Genomic DNA, 20,805 nt, shown 5'->3' with positions numbered 1-20,805 from the left:
AATTCACGAAGTCCACAAAGTACCAAAAACCATTTTCTAAATTATTTGGGAAATTAAATGGTTCCTATTTTATTTTTAACACATTTTATTTCACATCTAAAGGTTACATGTTGTATAATTAAGGTCAAATATGTGCGTGGATTTAAAGGGACAAATTCCTTTGGAAAAAATAGTATGTGCTTATGTAATTAAAGACTGTATCATAATTCATATGCAGAAAGGAGATGAATTAAGGCTGAATAGGCATTACGGGCATTTCCTAACTTTTGAGTGATCGACTTTGCACCTTAAGGGTCGTTCACCATAATTTTTTTTTTTTTTTAATTTTTCTTTGCTACCCCTTTGAGAGAACAGAGGTGGGAAAAGGAGAAGGATTCCCGCCCCCCACGTCTCCCTGCCTAGACTGGGGTAGCGAGCGCTCTCTCTTCTTCCAATGTCCTTCAACCACACACTCATTTCATGGAAATTTAGCCCCCTTTACGTCAGTGAAAGAAGGTACTTCCCATCCTTTGAGGCGAAGAAACCGGGCCCTTCTGAGCACGGCCACCTTGTACGGAATGGCGCAGCCCGCAATCTGCCCTCAGCTTTGCACGCAGGGCTAGGCCAGGTCTACGCTTAAAAACCAGATCGACCTCGCCCCCGCGCTCAGGCCTGCGCCTCGCGGGTAGATCAGTGCCACCCCCCCCCCGCTGGCCCCAGGGGCCCCAGCAGCCGCCCGGGCGGCCTCTGGGAGCGGCTGTGAGGGCACCACCGACGGACACCCGCGGCCGCAGGGCCCGGGGCCGCTGTTACACGGGGTTGCCAACCCTCCAGGACTGCCCGGGGGCCGCCAGGAGTGAAAGATTAATACCTTCATTTTAAAGCTGGTGGCATGGGACGGAGCCCCCAGGGAGTCACCCCACCGGAACTGGCGGCCCTCTGTGCTACCATGGCGCCGCTGCCGCGGCGGCCCCGCAGATACACCCTCAGCCGGGGCCGGAGACGCCCAGCGCTGCAAGCGGCCTCCGGGCAGGTCGGCGCTGAGGGGAAGGCTGGTGGGACACTCTAGCCTCCCTTTGGGCTGCTCTCTATGGCAGCCAGGCCCACCGCCCTGCCTTTGAAATGGCAACGGGACCCTCTAGCCTCTCCGGCGGCCCCTCGCTCTATGGCAGTGCCGGGTGTGGCGCGGCACGCTCCCGCCGGGCCGCTCTCTATGGTCTCTATGTCTCTATGGTGAGACGCCCAAGCCCGGGCCAGCGCCGCCCCCGGAAGCACTGCCGTGACCCGGAAGGGCGGGGTCGGCGGGCAGCATGGCGGACCCGGCCGCTTGGCCGGAGCTGGAGGCCGCGGAGCGGGAGCGGCGCCGGGAGCTGGTTCTCCCCGGCGCGGCGGTGGAGGCCCGCATCCGGGCGGGGGGCGGCCGCCTGCCCCCGCGGCTCCTGGCCCTGCCGCTGCTGCAGGCGCTGGAGCTGAGCGGCTGCGGGGCGCTGCGGGAGCTGGGCCCGGGGCTGGCGGCGGCGCTGCCGGCCCTGCACACCCTGGTGCTGCGCGGCAACGGGCTGGGCCCGGCGGGGCTGGGCGCTCCGGAGGGCCCGGGGCTGGGAGGCCCCCTGCCGGCCCTGCGGCTGCTGGACCTGTCCGGCAACGGGCTGGAGACGCTGCCCGCGGCGCTGGGGGGAGCCCTGGGCCCGGCCGGGCCCTGCGCTCCGGGGGGGCCCCCCGCCTTCCCCCAGCTGCGGAGCTTGAACCTCACCGGGAACCGGCTCCGGGAGCTGGGGCCGGGCTTGGCCCGGGCCGCCCCCCAGCTCCAGACCCTGCTGCTCTCCGGGAACCGCCTGAGCGCCCTGCCCGGCGGCCTCCTGCCCCCGGGCGCCTCCAGCCTCCTCCCGCTGCTCAGCCAGCTGGAGGCAGCCGACAACGGGCTGCAGGAGCTGGGCTCTACCATCGCCAACCTGCCGGCCCTCAAGGTCAGGGGGGGAGGGTGAGGAGAAGGGGCTGGGCAAAGAGACTGGCTACCCCTTGGGGGTGTGAGGTTGGGCCCCCCATACGGTGGGCGGAGAAGGGGTTGAGGGGCTGGGACCCCACAGGACATTGCAGGTAGTTTCCTGTGGGTTGGAATGGGGGTGATGCTGGAGCTCTGTGGGAAGGGAGGGATGCTGTTTTGCCAACCCCAGTGTACAAATAGCATAAGTTAGGCACTTTAAAAAAAGTGATTTTAACAGACAACCCATTTGGGCTTCATTTTATTTGCTTTCTAGTTTCTGAGCCTTTAGGTTTCATTTGGTTCAGGTTATCGAGCTTTTTTTCCACAACCAAGAGGTCTAGAAACTTTTTTAATGGAAGATGAGATTCTCACTAAATTGATCCTGGATACTGGGGCTTTAAGAAAGTCACAAATATGGCATGACTTGAGAGTTGTCAACATGGGTGGTAATTAGACCTTCATGGGAAAAGGTTGATATGTTGGATTCGGCTACATTACCAGTTCTAAAAGTAGTGGGTGTTGTATAGAGGAACTGGCAGAGTTCATGAACTATGTAATGGTGCATTGATAGAATGGCATATCCTGGTTCTAGTGTTAGCTAAAACAAATTACCTTTTCTTTTTTGGGGGGGAAAAAATAACTGATTTAAATTTCAAGCATTTTCAACCTGGTGTTATGGAATCTCTTCATGTAGATATTTTATGCCATGCCTTACCTTGTGCATCTAGCTGCCTTCTGAGCAAACAGCATGCCAAGGGTGAGTGAAGCTCAAGCTTTTTAGAAGCAGCCAGTCTAACTTTGTAAATGCTTTTCCTCCCTCAGATCCTGGATGTTTCCAATAATGAGTTATCAGAAATCCCTGTTGAGGTTGCTGACTGCCCTAAATTAAAGGAGGTCAACTTCAGAGGGAACAAACTGAAAGACAAGCGGCTGGAGAAAATGGTCAATAGCTGCCAGACAAAATCCATCCTGGAGTACTTGCGGGTTGGAGGCCGAGGAGGTGGCAAAGGAAAAGGGAAGCCAGACAACTTTGATAAAGAGGAAAGTAAAAAAAAAAAGAGGGATAAACGCCAGAAAAAGGATAGTGGAGATGGGGAACAAGACAAGCTGGAAGAGGTGAATAAACTGATGATCAAGATTCTGCACATTGCAGAAAATCCAGCTCCAGTGGTAGTTAAAGTTAGTCCAAATATAAAAGAAGTTCGGCCATACATTGTTGGCTGTGTGGTGAAGGGAATGAATTTGAAGCAAGGAAATGCCTTGAAGAGATTTCTTTCTGCACAGGTAATTATTGAAGGATTAGGCTAGAACTTTTGTGAATGCGTTTTCAGTTATATCATTTTACTCCCATTCCAAATGAACAGAGTTAGGAACAGTCTGTTCCTGGGTATAGACTCCATTAAAGAGAAAACAGAGTGACTAAAGAAGCTATTGCACATAGGCATAAACCTCGAGGACAGCTTCTCTGTAAGAACATAAGTTTAGTTTTTTGAGGGGGGGAGGGAGAGAGAGCTTTTCCCAACCAAGGAAGTAACTGATCAGTTGTTATGATGAACATTGATGTTTTTAAATTCTGGGTGACTTTAGATTGCAATATAACAGTACAAAACAACTTGCATCTATTCCTTTATGTACAGTTTGCTTTCCTATCAGATTTCTGCCCCAGTTTGCACTAAATCGCGTGATCTACTGCAAATTTCAAAGCTTTCTTTATTAAAAAGGTGTTGGAAGCTGAAATACTATTGTGGAGGGTGCCACATAAGCGCACAGATTTCCTCTACCAGTTTAAAAGATCCTTGTAGCTTTGCCATATACATTATGTTCTGGGAATGAAGGATAACTGTGAATCCATGTTAAAATTAGAGTCGGCAAAGATTGTTTCCATCTGTGATAGTCAGACCTCAGTGGCTCAGGAGCCAAATCAATGATCAACATTGCCCAAAAGAGTCACAGTAGTGTGAATTCATTGTTTCATTCACTATAGTACTATATAGTCATATTTCAATAGTATGACAGGAAATATTTAGTTTATATATTGGTGTGAGAATATCTAATATATAGATTATATTATTTTATCAACTACAATTGGTTGTTAACATAATGCAAGCATCCTTATTGGTTAAGAACTTAGACTGATTAATAATTAAATCCCTCAGTGTTTTAATATGTGCTGCAAATAACCACAGAATACACACTAAAGAGCCACTTGCAGCTTATGAGCTTCAGTCTGAGTATCACTGAGTTAGATTATAATGTTTTTTTTCTCTGGTGCTGGACTGGTAGTTTCCTACAACTGTTCTTCAGTGCTTTGTCCAGTCTAGTTTTAAATGCCATATGTGGCTTTAAAACTGTATTAAGCCATACTAACGGCACATGTTTGTACTCTAGTTTTCAGACTTGAAGGTGGTATGTTTGAAAAAATTTCCTAACTGGTACATTAGTCACCTTGTCCACTAGAGGGCAAATGATTGCTTTTCTCAAATGTGCAGGTCCTTGTGCATCTGTAGTTTTTTCTACCTTAGTTGACTTGGGCTGTGCTACACATTTCCTAATGGAAAACGGAGAATTAGTGGGATAGATCACCCAAAAAGCACAACTTTGGTCCCATACAGTAATTGATGCTTACAAATGCACAATCTTTCAAAATATTATGCATAACAATTGCATTTGAAGTTGCAGGCTGCAGTGGAGTGTTTTCCCCAAAACACCTTGTTGAGATTGGATCAGTTTCTTTTCACGGGTTTGCTAGCTTTGCCATATATGTGGTAATAAGCACCTTTGAATACTCAGTTTCTTTACTTGTATAGTAAATAAGTATGGGATTTAGGGGTGGGGAGGAGAGAGTGGAGGATGGGGAAGATTATTCTGGAAGAAAAACAAGTGGTGCGGTGCAAAATTTGACCTACCTTAGCATTGTAAGCTGGAGGGAAGTTCCTCTTGCTTCTGTGTGTAATTGATATGCTAAATGTCTAAATAGAAGCATTTTATCTGCTCCCTAATTGTGTTTTGTTTTTAAGTCTCCATTTTTATGGAACCAGCAAAACAGTCTGAACTCCTCTCTTCTGTTTCTGCATTATAATTAGGCTTGGCAGAAATTGATGTTTTTTCTCTAATTTCAACAGTGTGTTTGGTGTTTTTTTTAAGGGTTAAAAAAAAAAATACAAAAAACCCCACCCATAACAGCATGTCTGAGTTCACCCAGGCTCACATATGGGGATAAAAATAGCAGTGTAAATGTTCTTCCTCAGGCTGGAGCCCTGTCTTTGAGATCCACCCCACTCACCAGGTGTCAAAGCCCAGGCTCCAACCCAAACCCAATGTCTACACTGCTATTTATAGTCCTATAGAATGAGCCCAAGTCATTGACATGGGCTTTGAGGCTTGCTGCTGCGAGGGTTTTTTGCAGTATAAATGTATCCTTAATTTTTACAGTTGCTGGAAATTAAGCAGGGGTTAGATTTGGGGTTAGGGCAGCACTGACAGTAGGGGAATACAGGGGACTCCCTGTATGGTCAAAGGGACCAAGGGTACAAGGTGCTGGGAAGGCTGTGGGCCTGGCCTGGTAGAGCAGAGTCCCTGACCCCAGGTTGCTGCTGAACAGTTCCTGCACAGGGATGGCTTCTACATGCCTGGCTGGTGAGTGGGTGGGGCTGTGACGGCAGAGCTGCAGAGGGCTCTCTGGGCTGGTGACATTGAATCCCTGCAGGCAAAAGGGGTAAGGAATGCTCTTGTCCTGGTATGGCAGAATAGGGATCCCCAGCACTACCAGTTGGTGAGAGCAGGGCCTGGCAGAGGGCTGCAGAGGGCTCCCTGCACTGCCACATGGATGGTGACACCAAGTCCTTGTAGGTGCAAGGCAGGGAGGCTGCGCTCCCATTGACTGTTAGTGTTTTTTTTTCCCGTCAATTTCAGTATGTCAGTTGAAATAGTTTACCAACATCTATCCATTTCAATCCAATGCTACAGAGCGTAATTATAATCAGCAAATTAACAAGCATTCCTTCCAGTGCCATGTGGACAGTGGTGAATTACTCTTTGGTGAACAAGTAAAGAGAACTATTGCTTTCAGCCTGATCCAACAGAGGGGGAAGCAAAGGCTTGTCAAATGGAAAAAGACAAAATTGATGGGGGGAGGGGCAAAAATGTTTTGAGGCTAAGGGACTAGTTTAATAAGACAACTTAGAGTAAGGTTGAAGTTGGTAATGGTATAGGAATGCTGAAGGACATTGGCTGGTAACTTCATATTTCTGTGTCCTGCACATTTTGTTAGATCAAACTTCATGACGACATCTGTGAGAAACGAACAGCAGCAACCATTGCCACACATGACCTGCAGCTGATCAAAGGGCCCCTGCTGTATGATGCTCAGCCACCTAATGAATTAAAGGTAGGATAAATAACCTTTTTTCTGTTGCTTTATCAAATTTTGGAGTGGTACAGAAATGGGAAGATGCTATTTTGCACGCTAAAGAAATAAGAAAATTTAACTGGAACCAGGAGGTTAAGTTCAGAAAGTGTGCCAACCCCTATCTAAATCAGGCTCAGAAAACTCCTCGCTGTTCAAATATCCTTCAGAATGTGAACGTTTATCAAAGTATCTGATTTACTAATAGTTACAGAACCCCTAGTACTAGTTGAATACCTTAAAAATTCAAACAGGTAAAGCAGTCCAAAATGTTTTTTCTCCATAAAGAGCATTTTGATCTTGCATGTTACGCATTTTGCTTAGGGTGACAGAGGTCTTGGTGTTTCCCTGTTAACAGTTTCACTGCTGGTCCTCTCATTTGTGTTGAGCTGTTGCTAAGTTAATGTTCAGTGGAAGTCCATAAAATGTTAGGATATACTTGGAGTGTTGTGCAGCATAGCAGGTGTTCATTCACGTGAATGTACCGGGAGTGATGGGCAGCAATCTATAAGCTGATCAGCTGAACCAAATTCAGGCTCTGTTCACCAATTCTTTCTCTCTGGCAGTTTTATTGCCACACTCCCAGATAATTTAATCATTTACAACCCATTAGTATACCAACCTCTTAAGCTAAACTTGATATGAAACTTAAATCCACGTTACAAAATGTTACTTTAACATGCTGATCAGGAAACCCTGAATTGCCATTGTAAGAGGAAGTCAGTGAACTCACTAACTTAATCGTTCTAATTAAACAGGGAAGTCTGAATAGTGTGGATTTTGAGAGCGACTCTGTATTGTTCATTTCTTCATTCTGCACACAGTCTAATCAGCAAGGCTATGTACTTCATTTCCAGGTCTGCAGTTTATCCAGGGATTGCCCAAGAATGGCTTCTGCTGTGTACTGTAGTTATCCTCATTCAGTGTATGATAATAGCAAGATGATTATGCCAGTCTTTGTGATGGTTGATGGGCTTGTTGCTTTCAGATTAATTAGATGTCATCTGTGCCAGTCTTTTCAAAGGCAGCTTTTACCACTGAGGGTAATTCATGTTCAAAAGAAATTAGGTTTCAGGGCTGAATAAATCTGGCAAAATAAATTTTTCTACAGTAACAAATAGTAGAAAACCATTTTATGTTCGAGGTCCTACACTTGAAAAACACTCAGAATATCGTGTATTTTGTTACATGGGCTAAAAGTAATGTTTCTTCTCCAAGATGGTATGGTGTCCAGTTAGTGAATCTGCAGGCTCTCTCCAGAGTTTGGATGTAAAACTAAGCTCTGGGTGCTCCTGCAGTAATTCATTTGTAATGAGCCATTTCAAACAGTAACACTGCATGCTTAGAGTAGAAGTCAGTCTGGTCCACATCAATTTGTGTTCCAACAGAGATGTGTACTCGAGTGTTCCGGTTCATTTGCAGTGCTAAAAACTAGATTGTCTGTCTGTCTGTCTGTCTCTCCAGTTCTTGGTTTCTTCTTATTAATCATGGGCAAGCTAGCCTCCTGACAGGAAATTCAGGTGAACATTGGAAAGAAGGTTATGTAAAACATAACTCAATATTAAACTTGGATATTCTATCAGAAATAGCTGCACTCTTTGAACACACAGTTCTGTCAGTGTTTGTGCATCTCTTGTTGTTGCTAGTAGGCAATGTGTTGTCATGAAGAGAAGAGTAGGTCTCTTAACTCATCACATCCGCACAGTGGGAGCCAGAAGAAATTTTCAGTGGCACTAAAGCTTTTTCAATTCTAGATGCTGTGATTGCAAACCAGGCAGGAGTGCTTAAGGTTCAGGAGCTATAGAGTCCTGAAGCATGGTCCATGACCTCACTTTGGTTGGCTAGATCTCTTTGGCCTTGTCTACAGTACGAAATTAGGTCGAATTTATAGAAGTCGGTTTTGTAGAAAGCATTTTTATACAGTCGATTGTGTGTGTTCCCACACAATGCTCTAAGTGCATGTAGTCGGCGGAGTGTGTCCACAGTACCGAGGCAACCGTCGACTTCCGGAGCGTTGCACTGTGGGTGGCTATCCCACAGTTCCTGCAGTCTCCACCACCCGTTTGAATTCTGGGTAGAAATCCCAGTGCCTGATGGGGCTAAAACATTGTCGTGGGTGGTTCTGGGTGCATATCGTCAGGCCCCCGTTCCCTCCCTCCCCTCCGTGAAAGCAAGGGCAGACCGTCTTTTTGCACCTTTTTTTTTGAGTTACCTGTGCAGACGCCGTTCCACGGCAAGCATGGAGCCCCGCTCAGCTCACTGTCACCGTACGTCTCCTGGGTGCTGGCAGACGCGGTACTGCATTGCTACACAGCAGCAGTTCATTGCCTTTTGGCAGCAGACAGTGCAGTATGACTGGTAGCCGTCGTTGACGTAGTCCAGGGTGCTCTTTTAACCGACCTCGATGAGGTCGGGGCACTTGGGCAAACATGGGAGTGACTCAGCCAGGTCATTTCCCTTTTAAGTTTCGTCTCATGGCGATTCAGTCCTACTGGCAGTGCACTGTCTTTTTTTAACATGCAGCCAGCAGAAGACGATGGCCAGCCGTCATACTGCACCGTCTTCTGCCGAGCACCCAGGAGATGACGATGGCCAGCGGTCGTACTGCACAGTCTGCTGCCAGCAAGATGTATAAAGACAGATGAAGTGGATCAAAACAAGAAATAGACCAGATTTGTTTTGTACTCCTTTTCTCCTCCCTCCCACCGTGAAATCAACTGCCTGCTAAACCCAGTTTTGAGTTCTGTCCTTGAGGGGGCCACTTTGTTTCTTGCAAAGCCACCCCCTTTGTTGATTTTAATTCCCTGTAAGCCAATCCTGTAAGCCATGTTGTCCGTCTCCCCTCCCTCCGCCAGAGCAACGGCAAACAATCGTTTCGCGCCCTTTTCCCTGGATTGCCTGAGCAGGAGCAGAAGCCATAGCATAGCAAGCATGGAGCCCGTTCAGCTCACCCCAGCAGTTATGACCATTGCAAACACCTTGCACATTATCGTGCAGTGTATGCAGAACCAGCACCTGAAAAACCAGGCGAGGAGGCGATGGCAATGCGGTGATGAGGCCCTGAACACACTTTTCTCTAAAACCACATTCCCCCACAATTTGGAGATCATGGTGTTTAATGGGGCAGGCTCATGCCATGGAATGCCAATTCTGGGCCCGGGAAACAAGCACAGAGTGGTGGGACCACAGAGTGTTGCAGGTCTGAGATGATTCCCAGTGGCTCCGAAACTTTTGCGTGCGTAACGGCACTTTCATGGAACTTTGTGACTTGCTTTCCCCTGCCCTGAAGCGCAAGAATACCAAGATGAGAGCAGCCCTCACAGTTCACAAGCGAGTGGCAATAGCCCTGTGGAAGCTTGCAACACCAGACAGCTACCAGTCGGTCGGGAATCAATTTGGAGTGGGCAAATCTACTGTGGGGGTTGCTGTGATGCAAGTAGCCAACGCAATCAGTGATCTGCTGATGTCAAGGGTAGTGACCCTGGGAAATGTGCAGGTCCTAGTGGATGGCTTTGCTGCAATGGGATTCCCTAACTGTGGTGGGGCTATAGACGGAACCCATATCCCTATCTTGGCACCGGAGCACCAAGCCGCCAAGTACATAAACCGCAAGGGGTACTTTTCAATGGTTCTCCAAGCACTGATGGATCACAAGGGACATTTCATCAACGTCAACATGGGATGGCCGGGAAAGGAAGATCCCTGCTAGCCAAAAGCAAACAGCTCAGCGCCAAAGGCCCCCCTCTCCCACTGCGTGGCTAACTGCAGGGAGGATTTCTTTTTAGCCACAGACAAACAGCCCAGTAGGAACAGGCACCTCTGAATGTCCCCTTAATCAAACTCCCCCATTTCAACCAGGTTAGCATGAACGATATCACTCTCTCCTGAGGATAACACAGAGATAAAGAACGGATGTTGCGTGAATGCCAGCAAACACCTGGACCATACGCTGCCAGGCTTTGTCATGCAATGATACCAGATTACTTGCTACTAGCATGGCATGGAAAAGTGTCCTACCATGGAGGATGGAATAAGGCTGCTGTCCCCAGAAACCTTCTGCAAAGGCTTTTAGAGAACCTCCAGGAGAGCTTCATGGAGATGTCCCCGGAAGATTTCCACTCCATCCCCAGACACGTTAACAGACTTTTCCAGTAGCAATACTGGCCACGAATGCATCCCAAGTCCTCATGGCTACTTAATCATTAAAAAAAGCTTGCTTTTATAACCTGTATTGTATTTTAAAAGGTACACTCACCAGAGGTCCCTTCTCCAGCTTCATTGGGTTGGGAGGGTATTTCAGTCAGGGTGATAAAAAGATCCTGGCTGTCAGGGAAAATGGTGTGCTGTGTGCTGTCCTCAAGCTCGTCATCCTTCTCATCTTCCCCATCTGCAAAATCCTCAGCCATGGCGGAGAGTATCCCATCCTCGGAGTCCATGGACAGGGGAGGGGTAGTGGTGGCGGCCCCCCCTAGAATTGCATGCAGCTCAGCATAGAAGTGGCATGTCTGGGGCTCTGTTCCGGAGCGTCTGTTTGATTCTTTGGTTTTCTGGTACGCTTATCTGAGCTCTTTAAGATTCACGCGGCACTGTGTTGCGTCCCTGATGTAGCCTCTGTCCCTCCTGGCCTCTGAGATGTTTTGGCATTTCGTCTTTTGGAACGTAGTTCTGTTAGCACGGATTCCTCTCCCCATACAGCGATCAGATCCAGTACCTCCTGTTCAGTCCATGCTGGAGCTCTTTCTCGATTCTGGGACTGCATGGTCACCTGTGCTGATGAGCTCACCTGGCCAAACAGGAAATGAGATTCAAAAGTTCCTGGGGCTTTTCCTGTACACCTGGCCAGTACATCTGAGTTGAGAGTGCTGTCCAGAGTGGTCACAATGGTGCACTGTGGGATAGCTCCCAGAGGCCAATACCTTCAGATTGCGTCCACACTAACCCTAATTCGAAACGGCGATGTCGATTTCAGCGCTAATCCCCTCCTTGGGGAGGAGTACAAAAATCGGTTTTAAGAGCCCTTTATGTCGAAAAAATGGCTTCGTTGTGTAGATGGGTGCAGGGTTAATTCAGATTTAATGCTGCTAAATCTGACATAAACTCATAGTGTAGACCAGGCCTTAGATGCAGACTGCCTTCGTTTTCATCACTAATAATGCAATCAAGGCATTTCTGTTCATTTCTCAAGCTCTATAGGAGTGCAGGCAAATGTTAGTAGTTAATGCATTTTGTCTAAAGCATTTAATCATATACTGATGAGGTTCAGTCCTCCAACAGTTGCCCTCTTATGGACTGAGGCCATACGAAGCTAGAAATTACTTGGAACAAGCCCAGTACTTGTCTCTTGCTACAAAGGAACTGACAGGCTGTAGTAAACTTACCTACCTGTTGCCCAAGGCAAAAACACTTTTAACTGTACTTCCTGATGAAATGTTACTAATCTTTGGTTTTGTTTACTTTTAATATTCCAGATGGCAAAGCATCTCTGATTTAAACCATGCAGCCCACAAAGTAATCCCTGATCAAACAAGGCTTTCTGAGAACCCACTCCACAGGATATATTTAACTCCTAGCAAACACTACCAGCCAGCAGTAGAATCCAGGAGCCAAGTCTTTAATATATAATTGAAATTAGAAAAAATGTTGCAGGTGTGGACTTTGGCCAAGGGATCACAAATAAATCCTGAACTTCATGTTCACCACCTGATGTTGAAAAATTGCCTCTCTTGTGGCCTTAATTGCAGGTGCAAATACTAGAATGTGGACATCTGACTACCTGACTCTGCTTGCTTGCTAGTTAGACAGACATGTTTACTACAAGTTATTGTGCGTGAATAGTCACAAAATACAGTAGGCTAATGCACACTTCTTTCACTTCTGGAGACTTTGGTCCAATTATTTCCTTAGATCACAGGTGAAAGATTTTGTTGGATCTTCAAATTCAGTTGCCCACAGCATCATGATTCTAAAGGGACCAGAATCCAAATTGTGGGGTAGTTCTTCACAGTATGAGACAATGCTATATTTTTTCTGCAGTTACCACGAATTGCTGACCAAGCTATGGGAATAGCCTTTGAGATGCACCTAAAAAAGTGTCCTCCTAATTCCATTAATACAATAGGAGAGCAGTTGACTGGCTTTTTTTTTAATTTTTTTTAAAGGTGGGGGGGGAGGCAGAGTGGTGAAGTGGGGGTTATTTGCTCATTAGAAATAAACCATAGTGCGTGTGCTCCAGTTTGACACAGCTGTGCTCCATACCCTCTCCTCCCAGCTGTTCAGGAGTATTTCCAGGATGGAGTGATTAAAATAAAGGCATCTAAATCATTGTCATAATTTAAATTACTTGATCTAAAACAAATACAAATAACTATTTTAAATCACGTTGAGGCTTTGTAAAATGAATTTTAGATTTTGTCCATTGCAATTTTAGATTGAAAAACAGTTGTGCTGGATTATAAATGAGGATGGTTCAGTATCTTCTTTCAGTTTTATGTAACTGCTATAGGCAAAATAAAACATTGAGAACTAAGGTCTTGATCCTGCAAACACTCAAGTGGGTACGTAACTTCACTCACTAATAGTCCCATTGATTTCAGTGTGCTTAAAATCAAGTGTTTGCAGAATCTGGGGCTAAAATTGTATTGTTAAATATTTTTCTCTGAGTAGAATAATCATCTTTGTCATTTTAAACGGCTTGCTTCAGTGCTAACCACAAGAAGTTTAGATTTTCAATACAATACCAAAATGATTGTGAATTTTATATGTACAAGCTAAAATATAGGAGCCTAAAGTTAGGCTCCAAAGCCCCTGTGTGAGTACCTCTGGGTGGAATTTTCAGAATCACCAAAGTGACTTGGGAATGCAAGTCCCATTGACTTCAAACTGAACCCTGATGTAGGAGTATAGCCTGTTTGAAGCATTTCAGCTTTCTTGACTTGTGGAAGTACAATCTATCAGAAGGTGTTGGTTGTAAATAGAGCAATGGCTATTTGCGTAGCCATTTTCTGTTTGAGTTTGTGGATGTTAGGAGGTTCTGGACTTGTTTTTTCTGCACAGATGAGCATTTTAAGTGTGATGGTTCTTGGAAAGAAATCTCTATGTAAAATCTGAAGTTCTGCAAGCAATTAATAAACTAAAGAGAAGTACAAAACAAAGACTAAAGAAGGCAAAGAACTAGCAACGTGTAAAGTTAAATAAAAAGGTTTTTGTTTTTTTAAATGATTATTTTTCTACCCCTGTTTTCCATCCTGCTGTTCCCTCCGAGTCTTGCTTTGCTCCAGTCTGTTTTTAGCACCAATGAGAACGCGGATTGCAGAGTTGATCAAATAGTGAGGAACCATAATCACTGCTTGAGCATGTAGCACCAGCCACCCTTGATAAAACTTAGAACAACTAGAAGAGATTTCAGCAGCACTAATTGGGGCAGGGGAGTTTTCTAAACTCTGCAGAATAAAGAGCTGTAGAGCTTAATCTATAGTAATGTAAAATCTGAGATATACACATCACAAATTAGGCCTCTAGGGCATAAGAGTTAATACTAAAACTATTCAGTTTTTTCTTCTAAAATAGTCCAGAGCACTGGAAAGTCTTTGGGTGAGCCATGGTTCTAAGATATGTATCTTGGGTTAAGCTTTTTATTCTTGAATGTCTCCTGTTCACTCAATTCTAAAATAAACATGGTGTTCAAAACTCAAGAACATACCATAATTAATAGGAATGTCCCTTTGGTGTGATAACACAAACAAGAGTCTGGGCAGGGAGTTTAAACATGCCTGAATATGTAGGATGTTTTTAAAGAATGAAGTGTCACAAATGTTTCATAAAATCCCCCATTGTCTATGTTCCAAGCAAAAGAATTAAAGTTATGCAGAACTTTCAGTTAAGTGTTATCTCCCCATTTTTTATTGCTTTAGCTCTTATGAACTAGCTCAGATAGTCCTGACGTCAATTGAATGACTCTTAGCTTTAAGTATTTGCTTTCTCTCTGATACAGGTAATGCCACTGGGTCGGAAGGAGATCAAGGCAAAGGATCTTGTCCGTCAGTTGCAGTTAGAGGCTGAGGAACAAAGAAAACAGAAGAAGCGTCAAAATGTTTCTGGACTGCACAAGTCAGTGTATTAATGCACAGCTTTTTTCAAATTGATCAGACACATTTTGGCCAATTTAAGATCACATGAAAAGCAACAGTATCGTAACTGCAGATTTGCCCTTTGTGCTTAGTTATGAAAGGCAACATCTAATGGTAACAGGGTGCATATGCATTTAACATGAGCTCCTGAAAATCTAGAGGAGGGGAGGGGGCGGAAGAAGGGTTGGGGGGAAATTTTCAAAGAACAGTACTGAGTACAGTGTGGTTGAGTGACATGTTGTTGGGCCTCCAATTATACCAAGAGTTAATTTGGAAGTTGTCACCATTACTACAATATAAATTGTGCCGAAAGACAGCAGATGTTTGAGAGGAGGGAAATTGGAGGGGAGCTGAATATAAATGTAAGCACAATAAGTTTGCTTATGTGAAATGTCCAAAATTCTGTCACTGGAACAGCTTGTAAGGAGCTGAAACCTTTAAGTGACTACATCTAATTTGAAGGAAAACGACACATCACCCTTCCCATCCCGTTTGTTTTGGGATCATCTCACATGTCCATCATCATGCATGTTTTGGGGAAACCGACCAGGTAAACAAAGTGGGGATTGCATATTTTTGTAAGTGGTGGAGACGGGTAATGAGACTTAAATTTAAGCATATGAGCTTGTAGCATCAGTAAAACAAGCTCAAAATGTTGCTATATTTTGAGCACCGGGTGCAGTAAAAGCATTAAGAACGTGTTTGCTCACTTTGGCAATCGGAATATTACTTTAACTTCAAAGTGCTTCATGATTATTGCTTCATTACTCACATTTAGTGCAGGCCGTGCAGTTGTTGTCATGATGCCGTAGTTACATTTTTCTGTGTGTTGGATCAGAAACACATAACCTCCATTTTCCCACTCTTCTAACTGTCTTATTTATTGTTGCCTGATCTCTTTCCGTTATCTTCACCTTTTTTTTTTTTCCCTTGACAGGTACCTTCAATTACTGGATGGGAAAGAGAACTATCCTTGTCTAGTAGATGCTGAGGGTGTTGTGATTTCTTTCCCACCAATCACTAACAGTGAGAGAACAAAGGTACAAAAGTTTCAATCCACTTATATCCAAGTCTCAACGATAGTGGAAGTGGGCCAGGCTTCAAAACTAAATCACTTCAATCCTCTCCTTGTCAGGAGATACTCAGGTGTTGTGGAATAAATGCTCCTGATCTTACCATATGTTCAAGTCTCCATTGAAATTCATGAGTGAGTTTAGAATCTGAACTTTTAAGATCTAAAGTTTATACATTAAAAGCACTAGATTTTTTAAAATGAATTTGAAGTCAAACTATGCGTTTTTAATGCTGAATGTCAAAATTACATTAAGCTATTTAGCAGTGCTGCTTAACCTTTCTGGGCTCAGGAGCCATTTGTTAACCTTGATGGCCTGTAGCAACCCAGTGCATAGCTTTCCTGCAGAGAAGAAAAATCTGCCTTACTAAATATTTTTTTTACCTAGATTATATAATGCACGTTACTGTACTAAGTACTGAAAAAGAACACTCTGCATACCATAGCAGTGGTGCCTGTCCTGTGGGGCTGGCTGGGCTTGGCTCCTCACTCTGGGTGTGGTAACCTCTGGGGTCGTAGGGTTACTCACTCACATTTGGCCTGGCTGGCAGCCTGTCGTCATGATGGAGGAGTGGCTGAGCCAAACCTGAGTGGTGCTGTGACTCCCCCATGCAGCAGGTAGTAACACGAGCCCAGCCAGCCCTGCAGGACTGGAGTTGTAGGCGTCACTGCTGTGGGATGAGTGTGGGGGAGGCTCTGCAGCCTCCCTTTCCTGTCCCACCCAGGGCCTCCCATCTCCCCAAGGGCAGGATTTGGCCACCCTTCCCCTCCCCTCCCAGGCCTCCCACTCGACTATTTGGCTACATCTACACCATGAGCTAGGGGTGTGTTTTCCCCGGGTCGTGTACATAGACTTGCACTAGGTGTCATCAAACTAGCTGAGTAGAAATAAGAGTGTAGCCATCATCGCACAGGCAGTGGCAGCAGAGCCCCAGCTAAGCCATGCTGAGCCCAGTAGGTACATAGTCCGCATGGCTGAGCCGTGCGGCCGCTGTCACTCCCCATGCTGTCGTGGGTGGTCTGCTATGTATACAGCTAGCGCGAGTATGTGTTCACAAACAAGGGCATCATGCCCTTGGCTCATAGTGCAGACATAGCCTTTGAGAAATCCTGGCCACCTGATATTTGGATGGCGACCCACAGGCTGAGAAACCGTACTCTGTAGCAAGCCGTTCCAAAGGTACGATGTTTTGGCCGGAGACGTGCAAACCTACAGTTCTTCCTTCATGAAGTTAGCAGGATTCACATGTCGTTACTTAAGCACTTGGATGCTTTTCAAATAATAGCTGAAATATTCTTTGAGAAACAAATGCACCAGTGTGATTATGGAGCTGTGCACACTAGTTTCTATTTCATTGTAATACAATTCAGCCTTCCCTTTTCTGAGTCCCTCTGGAATACTTTTTAGATTAGAAAAAACACTTGTGATCTATTTCTGGAAGTGACGAGCGGCACCAGCCTCCAGATATGCAAAGACGTCATGGACACCCTCATTCTAGTAAGTATTCCAATAAGCTAAATCTATAGCTTGTTCTTTGTGTGTTCCCTGAATAAGAGAACCAAGTTGGAATAGAGAGGTACATGGAGCTTAATTTCTCCCTTTATTGTTTATAATTTTGTCTTTATTGCATGTTACTATGAACATTTATTGGTAACTTTATTGCCTGTGACTATGCCACTTAATCAGGAAGTGTCAATGGATTTCAGATGCATTACTGCCTACTGGACATGCCTATCTCTGTATAGATTCATAGGCTCCAAGGCTAGAAGGAGCCATTGTGGTCATCTAATCTGACCTCCTGTATAACAAGGGCCAGAGAACTTCCCCCAAAATAATCCATAGAGTAGAGCTTTTCAGAAAAACATCCAATCTGGATTTTAAAATTGTCAGTGATGGAGAATTTACCACAACCCTTGGTAAGCTGTCCCAGTGGTTAATTACTCTCACTGTTAAAAATGTACACTTTATTTCCAGTCTGAATGGGTCTAGCTTCAACTTCCAGCTATTGGATCGTATTACACCTTTTTCTGCTAGGTTGAAGAGCCCATTGTTAAATATTTGTTCCCATTTAGGTACTTAAACTGTAATTAGCTTCCCCCCCCCCCCAATCTCTTTGTTAAGAGAAACAGATTGAGCTCTTTGAGTTGTCACTATAACACATGTTTTCTGATCCTTTAATTGTTCTTGTGGCCCTTCTCTGAACCCTCACTAGAACTGAACACAGTATTCCTGCAGTGGTCGCACCACTGCCAAGTAGAGAGGTAAAATAACTCTCTATTCCTACTCGAGATTCCCTTCTTTATGCATCCCAGGATTGCATTTGCTCTTTTGGCCACAGAATTAGACTGGAAGCTCATATTCAGCTGATTATCCACCATGACCCCCAAATCTTTTTCGGAGTCGCTGCTTCCCAGAATATAGTTTTACATTCTACAAGTTTGGTCTACATTGATTTTGTAGATGAATACATTTACAGTTAGCTCTGTCAAAATGCATCGTGCTTGCTTGTGCCCAGTTTACCAAGCAATCCAGATCACTCTGAATCAGTGACCTGTCTTCTTCTTTGTTTACCACTCCCCCAAATTTTGTGTCCTCTGCAAAGGTTATCAGTGCGGATTTTACAGTTTCTTCCAGGGCATTGATAAAAATGTTGAATAGCTTAAGGCCAAGAACTGATCGCTGCGATACCCTCCTGGAAACAGACCCACTCGATGATTATTCCTGTTTACAGTTACATTTTGAGATTTATCAGTTAGCCTTGTTTTTAATCCATTTAATGTGTGCTATGGTCATTTTATATCCTTCTAATTTTTTAATCAAAACATGCGGTACCAAGTCAGACGCCTCACAAAGGTCTAATTATATCACATCAACGCATTACCTTGATCAACCAAACTTGTAACCTCATCCAAAAAAAAGTGAAGTTAGGCTGACAAGCTCTATCTTCCATAAACCCATATGTATGGGGAAAAAACTACGTTTATTAGTTCTCACGGACGACACAGCCGTGATGATCTACGTGAACAGACAAGGATGGGCTGGGTTGACTCTTCTGTGCCAAGAAGCAATACTGCTTTGGGAGTTTTGTATTGCCAATACAATTCACTTCCAAGCCTCCCACCATCCAGGTCTCCAGAATAGGCTGGCAGATTGAACAGATCTTTCACCAGTCATCACAAATGGTCTCTCTGGCCAGATATAGTCATCCTAATTTTTCAAGACTGGGAGATTCCCCACTTCGACCTCTTTGACACTTTGTTGTGACAGGTTGCAGTTTTGTTCATGTGCAGGTCCCACAGTCCAGGGTGTCTGATGGATGCTTTACCCCCTAGTTCCTCTCTTACACTTCATTAATGAACTGTCATTAGCATGTTCTGAAGTCCAAGTTCAGTGACACTTGGATAGTTGATACAGGGCAGGAATGAGGACAATTTAAAATAAGTTGAAAGCAGAGTCCTCAGTAGTGACACTGGAGCAGGTTCTTTTCATTTAGAATCGAAGTGCTGGGCTGCAAAGCCTGATTTGTAAACCTGCTCCTCTAGAATTGGAGGACAAGAATAGCAGAAGAAAATAAGGTTTTCAGATAGAATTCACTAACCTGTATATTGAGCTGTAAGTTTCTTTTTAAAAAAATGCTTAAATGATTACTGAAAGCTTCCATTTATATCAGTCCCTCAGTAGTATGTAAAGCTCAGGCCTTCTTACTGGAAATTCTTTAAGCAATTCATAGGCCATCCACTGCATTCACCATGTACATTGATATCTTTGATTCCTTTTTGTTTCCTAATCAGAAAATGGCAGAACTCAACAAATTCACTTTAGAGAATAAGGAGGAAGAATCTGTGTCTGATGCTGAATCGGACATGATTTCTGAACCAGTGAATTCAAATCCCAGCCAAAATGCAGAGCAAGAGAATTCTCCATTAACAGTGGAGCAGGTTCACGTTGTGGACATGGATGGGAACTTAAAAGTACTGTATCCATCTAAAACTGACCTAATTCTGGTCTCATCTCTTTTAACTGTAATTCGTTAACAGCCATCAAGGTTCTTGTAAAATGCTTTGATTTTGAATTTTTTTGCGTATTTTACAAATACAGAGTTTGTATATGGTAAAATTAAATTATTTAGACTCCTCTGTCTTTAAGAAACATGTAAAGTGCCCTCCTTTTGGGTGCATAACTCTGATAATTTGATCCTACTATGGCAAGGAATACTACATTCTTTCCTGTCTTAGTAATAAAGTCCCAATGTTATAACTGGTTAGAGATGTGAATCAGTCTTTAAATGCTAAACTTGGGATCTAAGTATTTCACATATTTTGTGCTCAGGATTATTCTTATCCCATCTAGTTGTAATTTATAGATATGGTGACCTTGGAAGTTGAAATAACATTGAGCTGTTCTAAGATGCTTTGAAACAAAATACCAGTTTATGAAATTGCCCGCTCCCCAAAAATCAATCTTTTTATAAGCCTGTTTTTTGTTTTGTTCATGTGAATTAATGTGGAAACCTATTTTGTGACTTAATGAGTAAATTAATAGATAACACAAAAACTGACCAACAAGGATATATCCCATCTACTGGTACTAAAGACATTGGCTGTCTAATATACCATAAAAAGATGATGTGGAGAGTTAAAGCTATTGCTGATTATCATGATTTGGGTCTTATTTTTCTTGATGCAACTCTGCTTTGTAATGTGTTCATATGGAACTAAACCTGAATCACTGCAAACCCCGTAACCTCTTGTGGTTTTTTAAACTCGTCAGTCTAAGTACAGCCAAACATTTTTTAAAATTTCAGTTGTGAACCTTTCATGTGATAGTTACACCACCATATTGCTATAGGTGTGATACTGCTTCTCTTGCTCACCAAAGCACCAGCAAGCCACTTCAGGAGGTGTTTATCGGTCATGCTGCATTTTGAAGCTATAATCCATTCACACTGAAGTATTAGCCACCATTGAACCGTCCCAAACCATTACATTAGCTGCCTATTGAGTTTGCTCAGAGTTTATACTACACGCCTGCATTTGAGGTCTGTTGTTTGCAAAAGCATTGATGTTCCCCCTTGTGCTGTGCAAACTCTCCCTTAACCCTGCAGCACAGAGAGAGCTGCTTCCCAAGGGTGACTCAGGGGGTGGAATGTCTCATGAGCACACTCAGTATCGATGGAATGCACTGGGTGAAATAACTAAAAGCTTTTTTGAAGTAGCCAGGTAACTTTAATGGAGAAAC

The 20,805-nt window shown here is 44.3% G+C and overlaps 1 protein-coding gene across 1 annotated transcript; it reads left to right on the top strand.

Moving 5' to 3' along the window:
• Window positions 1–1,251: 1,251 nt before the first annotated feature.
• Window positions 1,252–20,302, top strand: LRRC47 (leucine rich repeat containing 47). The gene is made up of 7 exons (XM_084651665.1): window positions 1,252–1,946; window positions 2,786–3,247; window positions 6,234–6,350; window positions 14,359–14,474; window positions 15,432–15,534; window positions 16,975–17,064; window positions 19,359–20,302. The coding sequence occupies exons 1-7, from the start codon at window positions 1,290–1,292 to the stop codon at window positions 19,599–19,601; spliced, it is 1,788 nt and encodes a 595-aa protein (XP_084507791.1). The 5' UTR covers window positions 1,252–1,289; the 3' UTR covers window positions 19,602–20,302.
• The last annotated feature ends 503 nt before the right edge of the window (window positions 20,303–20,805 follow it).

Source organism: Lepidochelys olivacea, assembly GCF_965140295.1.
Source record: "Lepidochelys olivacea isolate rLepOli2 genome assembly, chromosome: 18".
NCBI lineage: Eukaryota > Metazoa > Chordata > Testudines > Cheloniidae > Lepidochelys > Lepidochelys olivacea.
Note: the sequence above shows the minus strand (reverse complement) of the source record. Positions and strands in the feature narration are given on the sequence as shown.

Excerpts from the sequence above, each read along its gene's own strand:
- LRRC47 (XM_084651665.1), top strand. The coding sequence starts at position 1,290 with ATGGCGGACCCGGCCGCTTGGCCGGAGCTGGAGGCCGCGGAGCGGGAG. Across the intron at positions 15,535-16,974 it reads CTAACAGTGAGAGAACAAAG|ATTAGAAAAAACACTTGTGA; the intron begins GTACAAAAGTTT and ends AATACTTTTTAG. Across the intron at positions 17,065-19,358 it reads TCATGGACACCCTCATTCTA|AAAATGGCAGAACTCAACAA; the intron begins GTAAGTATTCCA and ends TTTCCTAATCAG.